We start from the raw sequence: 13,776 nt of genomic DNA, 5'->3' as shown, positions 1-13,776 counted from the left end.
TTTTAACATTAAAATGTACCCTTTCACCCCAAGTCTCTGAATAAAACTGACACCCTACGATGTACTGCATGTTCTAGTCTGAAATGCTTGGGAGTAGGAATAATCAAGTTAAGGTTTATTCTGTTCCATAATACCTTAACCTTGGAGAACTGCCTTGAAAATACTTTTGCTTGGTTAAAGAGGGAGCAGATGACTGATGTATGATGAATCCATTCCATTACTTACCTCCTATGCCCAAACGAAACTAAGTAAGATAAATCTTGTATACAGGGTAAAACCCATTATTTACATTAAAAGAAAACACCAAATTTCACTTAAGACACTTCAAATTCTATATAATTATGTTCCCAGAACTCAAGCAGAACATATTAAAAAATTCTACATATCAGAACTACATGGTTGAATATAGCACAGATTACTTGAAAGATTAAGAAACTAGACCATCGGGCCCAACCCCAAGGCCGAGTGGTTAAAGCTCTGTGCATTCCACTTCGGCAGCCTGGGTTCACGGGTTCAGATCCCGGGCGCGGACCTACTCCACTCACCAGCTATGCTGTGGCAATGTCCCACATACAAAATAGAGGAAGACTGCCACAGATGTTAGCTCAGGGCTAATCTTCCTTAAGCAAACAAAATAGGAGAACAGGCAACTGATGTTAACTCAGGGCGAATATTCCTCAGCAAAAAAAAAAAAAAAAAAAAAAAAGAAAGAAACTAGACTATAACTATAGCTTTCTGAACACTGCAATTTATTAGTTTTCAGACAACTCTTCATCTCTTCATAACAATTGTAAAAGTCTCATTGCTATTAAACAGATTTTAGAATAATGTTAGAATGTATAGAGCCCCTAAGCTCTAATCATTCTTAAAAGTTTCTATAATGCAAATATTTAAAAAGAAAAGATATTTTCCAGGAAACAATGATCTCGAAGGGTTTTCTTTCTGGAATACAACTTGCTTTATAGGATGTTTCTGAGCAATTAATATTTTGTCTTTCTAATTAACTGTATGAAATTAAGTGGAATAACATAATATCTATTTAATAGCAATACTCAAAACACTGAATATGTGCTTTGACATTTTTGAAAATAAACATTTGTAGAGTACTTTATGGGTATAAAATACTTTCACTAGAAAAACTCTGAACATTAAGACTTTAATGCCTGAATTAAAGAACTGTTTTTGCTTACTAATTTTATTTATTTTAAATATTATCACTATTAACTAGGATATTTATAATATTCCACTTACCTTAGTTTTAAAGTACTGTTTGGCATAACTCTTCACTTGTAAAACAGTGCGACTTCCAATTAGCTTTGCAATTTTGGTCCACCTTCGGCCAAATTTAGCCTACGTTATCAAAATGGAAAAAAAATCGCTTTTGATTGACTTACTTGTTAATATTCCAAGCAACTGCCACATTAAAAAAAAAAAACTAAAAAAAACCTCCCATCTTTATTTACCTTCTAAAGCACACAATGAAGCCTCATATAAAGCTAAGACTCTTAAAAAAGCCCATATTCTTCTTTTGGAATCTAGACTTCTGAAAACTGACCAGAATTATTTAGAAATTGGTTTTCTTTTTATAGCTATCTAAACAAAGATCCATCATCTTTATGTATTCCTAACAGCATGTACTCATGTTGCGTATTATGATGTTCCAAATATAACTTTTTTTAAAAAAAACAAGTGCCTTGAAAGGGAAGCAGGTTATGTTTTCCATTTATAGAATCAACTGCATAATTTCAAAAATTTTTTTTTTACCCAGATCCCATCTGTCACAACATCCATTACATCCCACAGTAGATACTTGTAGTCTATACAGCTCCCACAGAAAACTGACTTACAAGAGTGAATCACAAATGAAGCGACCTGCGACCAGTGCCTCCCTTCACCCCGCTCCTGTCAAAGGCTGTGCACCTGCTAACACTGAAGCTGTGTGGGAAAAACTGAGAACTTGTGGGAGGGCTGGTGTGTTCTCAAATGTAGAAAAGAATGCAAAATAACTTTAAAGCTGAAGGGATTTTTAGGTATCAAGTCTATCTTTGATACGTAAATCTCCTTTACAATATCTCCAACACAAGACACTCTCTACTTCCCAAAGTAGCTCAACAATCCCAGTTTTTTAGAATTCTTAAAACTACGGGGGAAAACAAAAAACCCAGCTACAACTCAGGGAAGCTGATCCTAGGGCCAGATTTACAGGCCAGGCAGTCATGACTTATGGTAGCAAACAATCTTCAAAGACCTGACCCAAATGATAAACCTTAATTTATAAACTTATTTCTGGTATTTATTAGGAAATCTGACATACGGACAATTTCTTAAAACTAAAAGTACTTCTGGGAAAATTATTAGTAAGTATAAATTAATTATTTAAGATTGTTCTTAACTAATATCTAGCTGAGATCAACTTACTGAAGAATTAGTTATCTTTTTTGGGGGATAAGGCAAATAGATAACTTAGTGGCATGGAGCACTTTTGCAGACAGCAAAAATCTGGATAAGGTGTGACCAGATGGGATTGTAGGGGCTTGAGCACTACGAAAACTAGAGAAGGGACACCAACAAGAGGAGCAAAAAAAACATTCATCAATTTCAAAACAGAGCAAAGGGACAGCTCTATGCCCAAGAAAGGGAAGGAAAAAATCTCCCTTGACCATTCAGTACCATGTAATTCCCTTCTCTTAAGCCTGAGAGAATTCAGTCTATGATCAAACTCTTGTCAAAAGATTAAAAAGGCTGGGCATACAATCAATAGCAACCTGTATTTCTCTGGGAAAACATTATAAGTTTAAAACATCTGTTTACATATATACGTAGATATCTATATTCATATATAAATAAAAGCTCAGTTATTTATATAGGGACAAAATATCTCCGGAAGGATACCTGAAGGACAGATGACAACGGTCACCTCAGGCAAAGAGAACTGAATGCTGAGACAGGAGTGAGAGGGAGACTTAATACCCCATAACTTTAGGTACCTTCTGAATTTTGAATCATGCAGATGTAGCCCCTAAAATTACCACCAATGCCAAAAGTAATTACCTAAAAATTCACAACCTGTTTGTGTGTGTGTGTGTCTGTCTGTCTATCTATCTATCCTTGGTCTTCGGTAAGGGGCAAAACACCAAATCTGTCAGCAATCTTAAATAAATGATTGGTTGATTAAAGTTAGATTATATAAATGATAATCATGCAACAATATCAATTGATATATTGAAATATCAACATAAAAAACATCAACAGTACAGGAGAAGAACCTTAGAAAGAGATAAAACCCTCAAGATAGTTGACATATTTACATAAAAACATCACAGAATATATAGATGTCATGGTGATGACTAACTATAAAAATACGAACACATTTTATTTCCTATCATCTGTAGAAACATTAACAATGATATTTCAACTTGCATTCATGAATCCTACATAAATATTATATATTCTATATACGTAATACATAAATATATGTAATTTCAAAATTAATTAGTACAATACTGAGTAACAATTACATTAAAGGAAAAGATACAACGTACTCTTGACAGTTAAAAACAAAAAATTCCTGAATATTTTGTTAAAAGTTTCTTCATATTAAGGAGTACTTTTAGTCTTAGAAACTGGTGTACATATACTTTCCATTATGTAACTTGTAGACATTTAAATAAATCTCAGTGTAACATAAATGCAAAAGAAATGTTTCTGGTCTTCAATTAAATCCACTAAAATATTTAGACTGTGCACAATGCCAAATATCTCAATAAAAAAGAATGTAGCTAATTACCCAGAAGTTCCAAATATACAAGTTTTTTTTCCAGAAAAAACATCACATAACTAAATAATTTTGCCTTTTAATCCAGGTAGTTGGTGTCACGTATACAGATACAGCTCAATTTCTTGGATATTATTAATACCAAAAAAAAAGGGTGAAAATTATCTAAACTGTTGATCCAAATCTATTTTAATATTTTAGTAACTTAGATATGAGTTAAAAGGAATTCTCTTGTAATACACTAGAAACATCATCACTCTACAAAAAAAATATAGGTGTGACTGTATTTAAAAAGAAATTTCCAGTCTCTACAAATTAATTTAAGCTTATAATTCTATCAATATTTGCTTCTAGAATTATTTTACTATAAATTAAAAATTGCTCTATTTACCAGCCCTTGTTCAAACAGCTCTTTTTCTTCTATCGTCCACTTTACTGAGTAACTGGCTGGTTTTGTAGGAGAGTGTACCCTGAGGGGAAAAAGAGGAATTGCAAAAAAAATTTCTGAAATGGAACATTCCATACTTATGCAGCTAAAGGTTATAGAGAGCCATGGGCTAAATTCAATACTGTGAGTCTAAGAATTAAAAAGATGAAGAAGAAGGCTGTAGCCTCTACCTGGGGCACAGATTTACTCTGTCTCGTGTACTTCTCTAGCTCAGCAGGGTAAGAGCCCCAAAAGACAACCCTTGGGTCTTAGTGAAGATAACACTAGAAGACATCAAAGGAAGTCAAGGTGATAACAGACAAATAGGCTTCCTTAGACTGGACATAAAGCAGCAGACGTTAATACGTTTCCAAATCCCGAATGTATGGAAGAGTTTACAAGGGCTCCAGAAATATTATCTGATGCTTCCTTGTAAATCTATGTAAATATCAAGCCAGAAAAGAAGTGAAAAAACTATGGCATTATGTTTATTGCTTTCGAAATGCAGTAGCTTAAGAAATTAAAAAATAGTGATGAAGCTCACTAATTTAATTCAAGCAAACCATTAATCTTTTTATTAACTTCATTTTTTGTTGTTGTTTACTCAGCAAAATGCAAAGGCCAAAGTCTGCTCAGTGCTCAAACTTTGGCAATTGCAAATTTATAAGTTTACCCTTTAAGGGACCATAAACATGCAAGTTTATAAACACTAAATAACATCAAATTTTCTTCAATTATAGGGAAAGAATATTTATAAAATAGTTAATAATTTCAGATAATTTTTGAAAGCCACAAATTCAAATTAAATTTTTGTTTGAAATGACTGAAAATTAACTGACAGAGCAAGAGAAATCAAGTCAACTCCCAATAGATAACAGCTTTTAAAAATTTCCCTACAAATCCTTAGGAAACCATCTTTTCTATAATCTAATGAAATTACATATGCAGGGCCATAAAAGAAATTCTGGCAAATAAATAACATCATAAAATTATCTTGTGGCATTCCAAAATCTGTACAAAAAAATTCTGATTTGATATTTTTGCATAATCCAAGGTCAAGAGAGCTTCTCCACAGGCCAACTATAATTTTTTGTTTAATTCTCCCATAAATTTTAACTAATCAAAAAGGTTTTAAAATATAAAACATAAGTACATACATGACTTTTGCTGTTTTCTGCAGACTGCACCACATGAAAAAAGAAAATAAGGAACCTTGTGAAGAATTTTTTTAAAATATAATTTAGACTTTTAAAAATATTATAAATTGATTTTACCTCTTCATGTATTTTTTATCATCTTCCTTTTGATCAAGCCAGAATTTTTCTGGAAGTGATTTTTTAGATAAATAATACCTGTATAATTATTAAAGAAACTTAAAACAATAATAAAGCCATGTAATGTTTACGTCACTTTAATATAAAGTAGGCACTCACACACTCATGAAGGTCACACTTGAATCGTAGCTAAACCAACTCCTCTCAGAACCTTTTCCAGGTCTACAAAGATTATGATAAAAATATTGATACCCCACAGGGTTGTCGTATGGATTAGACACTACTTGTGAAATCACACAAACACAGTGCCTGCACAAAATGTGTGCTACATAAATGCTAGTTTCTCTTATCTTCCCTACTAAAAGTGGCTAAGAGATGTCCTCAATATTTTCTTTAAATCTTTTTTCCTAAAATAAATGGAGAATGTAATAGATGAATTTGATTAGTTGTCCGGAGTAATCTATGAGTGTTTGTTTTCATATTTCTAAACGTAACAGAGAAGAGTTCAGGGATGTACTCTACCGTAATAAAAATAACAAACACTTAGGTCAAATCTACCAGGGAGCCTCCCTCTCAAACTTCTTAAAACTGGCCTGCTGCCGTGCTCTTAGATTAGTCTGATATAGTCTTCCCTTAACCAATACTGACTGTATCACGTGTATGTTAGGCACTATGCTAGGTACCAGGTTCTGAGGACAAAGATACAAGAAAACATTACCCCCATCCTCCAAGACCTCACATAGCTTTTACTCTCAACATTTCTGTTTCCAAATGTGGAAGTGAAGCAGTGACTACTGAAGCATTCGTCAATCTAGAACTGCACTGTTCAATACGTTAGCCAAGAGCCCTGTGTAGCTACTTGAAATGTGGCTAGCACAATCTGAGATGTACTATAAAATACTGGATTTCAAAAAGTATGAAACAAAGAATGTAAAATATCTCAATAATGTTTTCATATCGATTAAATGTTATATTTTAAATATATTGGGTTAAATAAAATATATTAAAATTAATTTCACCTGCTCTAAACGTGGCTACTAGAAAACTTTAAATGATGTATGTGACTCACACTATTTTTCTATTGAAAAGCAATGATCTAGGCTATAACCACAATGTTTGGGGATAGTGAGAGAATAAGAAAGCCTCAAAGGGGTTAACCTACGATAATTAAAGGTAGACAGACACTCTGAAATCAATATAGCAATAACCGGAAATAAAGGGAACAGAGAAATTCTGGCTTAAAAAGGACATAGAAATTCATGAAATACAGATGAAAGAGTTAAAAATAAACCTCTACTTATTAGACTATTAATAATCTTTATAAATCATAAGATCAGAAACCAATTTGTTCAATCCTTTCATTTTACACATAAGAAAACTGAGTCTCTAAGAAGTTAAGTTGTCAACATCACAAACAGATGAAGGCAGCAAGGACAAGACGCCAGTGGCTGAACGTGGATAAGGATCTACAATTTCTGGGGGAAAAATTTTCATCCTCTGGTATTTGTTTTGTCCTTTTTACTTAGATTCCTCCCACATAACACCTGTAAATTGGCAGAGCAAGAAGTGAGAAGAACTTTTACATATTCTAATTCTGTGTTCTTGGACAAATTAACATCTCCTTTGAGTTTCAGCTTATATAACTAAAAATGGAGGCTTGGACTAAGTCATCTTGGACTTGGACTAAAGGTTCTAGTGACTTAAAACATTCTATAATTTCTAAATATTCAAATAGTATAAAGAGTTGGTTGACAAGAGAAACTCAAAAATACTGAGTTAGATCTCAGACTTAGCAGTAAAACAGAACTGGAGGAATAAAATGCTGTTTTTTGCATAGGTAGGTAACATATTATATAAAAGCAGTCTGGGGTCAAATAAAATCCATCTAGCAATTAACAGTGGTCTCTTTTGTAACTTTTGCATTTATAGATTTTTAACCCTAAAATCTTACTTTCCTCATAATCGTTAAAGGATACTCTTCTTCCAACAACATTTTCTCAATGACAGCTCTGTTCTCTTCACTGATGGTGCTATCCAGAGTCCAAGGCTATTAAAAAAGAGAAGAATATATTTTTTTTATTTACTGCTTTTTGAAATTATCTTCTACGTTTTATTAAATAAAAATATATAATGACACAATGATTACAAATAATAAAGCTACCATATATTGAGCACACAGACATATCTTTGATTCCCACAATAATGCTATGAGATGCACATCAATACTTCACAGATGCATCCACAGCACTGCTAGCGTTTCAAATAGAAGAGTAGAGACTTGACACAAGTCTGTTGGATTCCAAGGCTCAGGCTCCCACTCATGATAAAGTAATAATGGTTATCACGTATGAGGAACTATTCGGTGTCAGGTATTTTGCTAGATACTTTTCCTATTTCCAAAACTCACCACAATGCTCTTTTTTCCCTTAAGCCACAATCTCTTTAAATGATCATACTCAATTGCAACTCTCACAACTCAAAAATTTTCAGGTCTTCTCCAAGCTCTATCTAGACTGTTATATCCAACTGCTCACTCAAAACTTCCCCTTGGATATCTAGTAAGTAGGCTTCTCAAACTTAACATAGTCAAGACAGAACTCACCATTCACATACCTTCACTTTATTCTTCCCCTGCCTTCCCAACTTTGTAAATGACACCACTAGTCACCAAGTTATCCCAGCTAGAAACCCAGGAATCACCCTGGATGCTTTCCTTTTCCCTCAATCCCCATATCCAATCTACCAAGCAGTTCTACCTCCAAAATATAATTCAAATCTGTCTACTTTTGCCAGAACCTCAAGCCAAGTCACCATCAAATCTTGCTTAGATTACTACATATGGCTCCTAACTGGTCTCTTTGGTTCTACTCTCGCTTCCTACAAGTATGACAGAGCTCTTCTCTGCCTCTCTACCCTTGTCACAGCTGTCACTCCCCCTTGTTCCACCATATTTGAGACACTGGCTTTCAACCAGCACTTTTGTGCTGCTATTCCTCTTGTCTAAAATGCTTTTCCTCAACTTTTCATAAATCTACTCCTCACTTTCTACTACTTTTCAACTTAAATGTCACCTCCTTAGTTTCCCTTGCTAGCAACTTTATCTATAGTAGGTTCCCCACCTTGTTACTCTCAGTTAGCATCTTGCTTACATGATCTACAATTAGTTCGTCTACTTCTTTATCACCTGATTCCCCTTTAGAATATAAGCTCCTCGAAAGCAGGACCATGTCTGTCTTGATTATAGCTGTATCCCTCAAACTTGGCCTAGTGTCTGGCACATACTAAGTACTCAATAAAAAACTGCTAAATAAAGAGATGAACCCTGCAATGATCCCCACTTTTCAGATGAAGAAACTGAGGTTCACAAATTTGATAAGTGGTAGAGTAAGGATTTGTACCTAAATCTAGCTGGCTCTAAAGCTGTTTCCCAACAGGCCATTTTTCAAAGTCAAAAGAAATAAGAATAAGTTTCTTCTATTTTTAAAGTAAGAAAAATATTCCAATATATTACTTCTGTGACTGCTGAGAACTAGGACCAAGTGAAAAAAGAGGTACTCTGGGCAATGAGTTATAGCTTAATAGACCTGAAATTTTCATAAAATACTTACAATAAGACCATTCTGAGTTCTCCACGATGAATCAAGATAGTAATCTTGTTGTAAAGTAGATGGTGTATTTTCATCACTTCTGTAACCAAAAAAAATGGTACCAAAGTGATATTATACCAGTTAATGGATATAATTTACAGCACAGTGACTGGCAGGTTGCAGATGTTAAGCAAATATTTAGTTCCTTTCTCCCCTTAACAGCTTTAACAGTGCAGAAATGCCTGCTCTACCGCTTTGGTCTGTGAAATATAGAGTGGCTTTAAGCCACCCTATCTCAACTGCTAAACATCAAGTCTGTCCATTCCTTTTGTTTCCCAAGAATAAACAAACATTTTTACAGGAGGAAATAATAACCCAAAGCAGCAACCACAACATGCTCTGTGACTATGAACCAACCTTCAGATTTCTTTTGATGAGTATCCATGTGCATATAGGAATTCAACTTCACAATTTTTTTAGTTATATTTAAAGTATAAAGGACACTATCAACAGCACCACCCTCAAAATGAAGAAAAAATAAGAATAGATGGAAGAACCAAAATAGAAAATACTCAAGGAAGGACAGCACAGTAAAGAGATAAAAAAATGTGATGTTGTAATAACAACTCATATAATTTAAAAAAATTAACTCAGGTTATGTGGGGGCTGTTCTATGTCCATGGTAGACTAAACTTTGTTAATTCTCTCACTCCTTTCACTGAACTAATAAGAACTCTCTAAAGTCACACTGTTCACTTCATATGCAAAAAGACTAAATAGTTAAGTTTGGGGAGGCCCAATCTAAGATATAATTAAATTTAATATTTGCTTTCATACGTCTTGAAGTTATAAAGTTTCCTAGTAAAGTTACTGACTTTTCCCAGACCTAGTCTAGCGGTAAGGATTTTGTACCTATTAGACTGCAAAAACCTATCCATAGGTTTATACTTTTAAATCTTCAATTGGTCCTACAGTGATTAAAATAAATTGTGGGACTAACAGACTATCTACAATGAACTAAAAGCAATAATTTCTCTCAATTGTTGACGGCCAAAAGGTTGTAACTCAAGTGCCAACTCTATTTGGTAGAGCCTACCAGGAATGCTAAACAAGGGATCCTGAGACTTGTATCAGCAGAAGGAAATCTTTGCTTAACCAACTTGTTCTGCTAAGCGTGCAGGAAGTGGGACTAGCATCGCTTCAAGTTTACTGCAGAAATCTTTTTACATAGTATTCCTCAGTAAAGACTAGCAACATCCACACCTCTGGTGTATGCATCTGGACACCTACCTGAACCTCCACAGGTACTACAAATTAACCTGTTTAAACCTTAGCTCACCTTTCCTCTCAAATCTGCTACTCTTCCATTGTTCTCTATATCAGTCAACAGCATCTCCATTCCCCTAACGGCCCAAGATAGAAAGCTCAGTCTGCCCTATTTCCTCACATCGCACATTCAGTCTGTTGCCAATTCTGTTGCTTCTCAAAGCTTTTTCAAATCCAGTCCTTCCACCGTATCCACACTACCTCTGAGGTCCCGCAGTTTCAGACCTTATCATTTTCCTGGGTAAGTGTACATGAGATAAAGCTGACAAGCCATCCACCTTCTCTCTTCTATCTTTTTCTACTTATCTCCATCTGGCATACATAAAAAGTTCTATGAGAGCCAGGACTCAGTTTTGATAACTGTTACATACCCAGGGCTTGGTATATAAAAGGTGCTTAATCAATATTCGTTGAATGAACAATTGAATGACGTAGGTGGGGCATGGATCATACAGGTCTCTAAAAGTTAAGGAATGAAGATTTTATCATAAAGCCAAGTGGGGATTAAAGGGAATAACATGATCAGATCTGGATGTAAGAAAGACTGCTCTAACTTCAGGAAAGAACCGAAGGGGGCTTAAGAGACAAGGAGCAGTTAAGAGGGAGTGATCTCATAAATACCAGAGAGAGGTGACAGTAACAGACCTAGCGAACAGACAGTGTGACTAGGAAGTGAATACATTTGAGAGGATACTTAGAATCAACAGACCCTTAATAAGTGATAGGCTAGAAGGAGTGGAAGAAGAGAGTAAAGAAAAGGGATAAAGTCTAGGTCTGTGCCTTGGGCGAGTGGGTGGATGGTGCCATTCATTCAACTAGGAAACCTGGAGAGGCAGGTTTGGTGGGGAAAGTTCATAAGCTGAGATTGAAGTGCTTGTGGTACATCCAAGGGCAGACAGATTTCAGAGAGGTGGATAAACGGATCTGAAGCTCAGGAGAAAATTTGGGTTGGTGACAGATTTGGCAAACATCAGCATGTTATTAGGTGGAACTTAGAAAACTGCCATTTTTGTAGGTCAAAAATTGGCAAAATTTCATATGGTCCAACCTCAGAGATAGAAATTTAAGTCTTCTGGATGATCTCACCAGGGACTGTGTGGTTAGTGAGAAGTCTTATGATAAAACCCCTAGTAACACTATGATTTAAAGGACAAGCAGAAGAAAAGGAGGACGAGAAGGAATGGTAGAAGCAGAAGGGAAACCAAGAAGTGTCAATGCCATCTTCTAACTCTGGTACCGAGCACCTAGCAAGTACTTAAAAGTGTGTTTTCAATTAATCTTCAAGGGTTCCACAGATGTTATCATCAGCTGTAACTACATACTGCAGGGTGCATCATTCACACTAAATTCCGTATGATCAGAGCCCCAACACCAGGGAGCACCATTTACCAGAATATAATGTTATTGGTGCTCCTCGGAGTTGTGTAAAGCAATGGCTCTGACCATCAGGAACCAATAACCTTTGTTTTCCTGCTTGCATGAGACTAGGGAGGTCACAGGTGCCACCAGTAGACCTAAGGCTCAATCAAGACAGCAAGAGAAAGGAAAGAAAAAGAGGAAAGGGAGAAAAATTAAACACAATCAGAAAATAAAGAAGAACCCATGTAAAAAGGGTAGAGCCAATGCTCTCAGATGATCTTTAGTGTTTCCAAGCCCAACTCATTTCTCTAGAAGCATCCTTGCCCACTCATCTCATAGCCCTGTTGTGACAAGTAAATTAAATCATGCATGCAAAGCCCCTGGTCAAGAGTAACTCCTCTACACAAATGTGAACGATGACTGTTATTAAAGGCTTCTACTCATCTGTATGACTTTGGACTGCTTTGCCTCAAGATTTGGGCGAGAACGACTATATGAATTTAATTACTCCTCACATTTTTATAGTGCTTTAGAGCTCAGGAGAACTTGAAACCCACTATCTTAGTCCCTCCTGGGCAGGGTTAGTGCTCTTCTCCCACAATTTACAGAGGCCCTAATATTAGGTGGGACCATATGAAACTGACATTTTATAGGTCAAAAATGGTCTAAGATTGGCAATTTCACATGGTTCAACCTAACAGACTTCTAATGAAGTTGTTCATAGTTACAAGCAACAGCTGACGGAGTTTAGAACTGAGGTCTTCTTATTCCTGACCAGTCTAGGCCTCTTCCATTACTAAAAGGAGACTCTGGAAGCACATTTCAAAATGGTATCAATTTCTTACTCGAAAGGCAAGCAACGGGCTAGATCTCTCAAGCTGGAGGTTACAGTGTAAAACCACATTGGCCTGCTCTGCAGGAATAGCTATTAAATACACTGTGACCCCTCAATGAGTCCTCACAATACCATCTCTGAGGGTAACGGGATGGTAAGGAACACATTGACGGAGCACCTACCGTATGCTAAGGCACATCCCATAATTATTTCATTGGATCCTCACAGTAACAGTCTGAAGTACGTATCTTGATTGTCAGTGTACACGTGAGCTGTCTGAGGCTCAGACCAGTTAAACGTCTGGCCCAAGGTCACACTGCTGGTTACCGGCAGGGCCAGCCAATGCAGGAGAAGCCAGAACCGTCCAACTCTAAAGCCCGCCCCCTCTCCTTGAAGTCGAGCTGCCTCCCAGGAAGTTTTTCACAACTATCCCCATGTGGAAGAGGAAAGCTGTGCCAGGAGGGATGAAACGACACGCCCAAGGTCACACGGCTTGCAGGCGACGGCACAAGGATCCCCGGGCTCAGGCCCAGTCCAGAAGCCGCCCTCGTTCTAGTTACTGTCGGAGGGGGCGAGGGGGCGAATGCTGGGGTGGAGGTAACGGAAAAAGGAATCTAATCGCTGGATGGGGCGCACAGCCGGGCCAGGTCGGCGCCCTCACACATCCAGCGAAAGGTGAAGGAGCCCTCCGGCACCAGCCCGGTCCCGCCGCCGGGCTCAGGAGCGGCCGGCAGACGGATGGGCGCGGCGCTCCCCGGCCGCCGGAGACCCCGGCCCAGGGGACGGTCTCACGCTCCCCCGTCCCGGCCGGGCCCGAGGCCCTCCCAAGATACTCTAAACGCTTCCCCGCCCTCCCCGTCCCTGAGAGACCCGGTCTCTACGCCTCACCCGGGCTGTGCCGCCGCCGGCACCACGTCCCCTTCAACATCCACATCCGCCTCTTCAGCCGCCATGATGGGACCTGACTGCATCCGGCATCCCGAGAGATCCCGCGAGAGGCGGAGGGCCTAGGGGCGGGGCCGACGCGTCGCGGGGCGGAGTCGCAGCCTCGTCCAGCCCCTCCCGTGGCGGGGAGGCGGGGCTTCCAAGAGAAAAGCAGCCTGCTGCAGCCCAGGCGCGGTCTTTCTGACTTTAGTGACGCGCGAAGACATTGCGAAGTGGCTTAGGCTTGGGCTTTGAAGAGACCATGCGCT

At 37.6% G+C, this 13,776-nt stretch overlaps 1 protein-coding gene across 9 annotated transcripts in view; it reads right to left on the bottom strand.

Annotated features, from left to right (window-relative positions):
- MYSM1 (Myb like, SWIRM and MPN domains 1) overlaps positions 1–13,575 on the bottom strand; it is a 36,299-nt gene extending 22,724 nt beyond the window's left edge. For 6 of the 9 annotated variants that reach the window (XM_087445840.1, XM_087445841.1, XM_087445844.1 and 3 more), the window contains exons 1-7: positions 13,472–13,561; positions 9,085–9,163; positions 7,453–7,523; positions 5,477–5,554; positions 5,360–5,383; positions 4,167–4,245; positions 1,252–1,350 (exon numbers count right to left, since the gene is read on the bottom strand). In XM_087445840.1, the coding sequence (XP_087301966.1) occupies positions 1,252–1,350; positions 4,167–4,245; positions 5,360–5,383; positions 5,477–5,554; positions 7,453–7,523; positions 9,085–9,163; positions 13,472–13,554 (513 nt within the window). In that variant the 5' untranslated portion in view covers positions 13,555–13,561. Of the gene's footprint in view, positions 1–1,251; positions 1,351–4,166; positions 4,246–5,359; positions 5,384–5,476; positions 5,555–7,452; positions 7,524–9,084; positions 9,164–12,765; positions 13,387–13,471 lie in introns of those variants that run through there. The other 3 variants (XM_014793812.2, XM_087445843.1, XM_087445842.1) reach the window with 3 other exon arrangements.
- Positions 13,576–13,776: the final 201 nt, after the last annotated feature.

The sequence above is a fragment of the Ceratotherium simum genome, chromosome 22, assembly GCF_057802395.1.
Source record: "Ceratotherium simum simum isolate JZ-2026a chromosome 22, ASM5780239v1, whole genome shotgun sequence".
In the NCBI taxonomy this organism is placed as follows: domain Eukaryota; kingdom Metazoa; phylum Chordata; class Mammalia; order Perissodactyla; family Rhinocerotidae; genus Ceratotherium; species Ceratotherium simum.
This window is presented reverse-complemented; position numbering and strand designations above follow the sequence as displayed.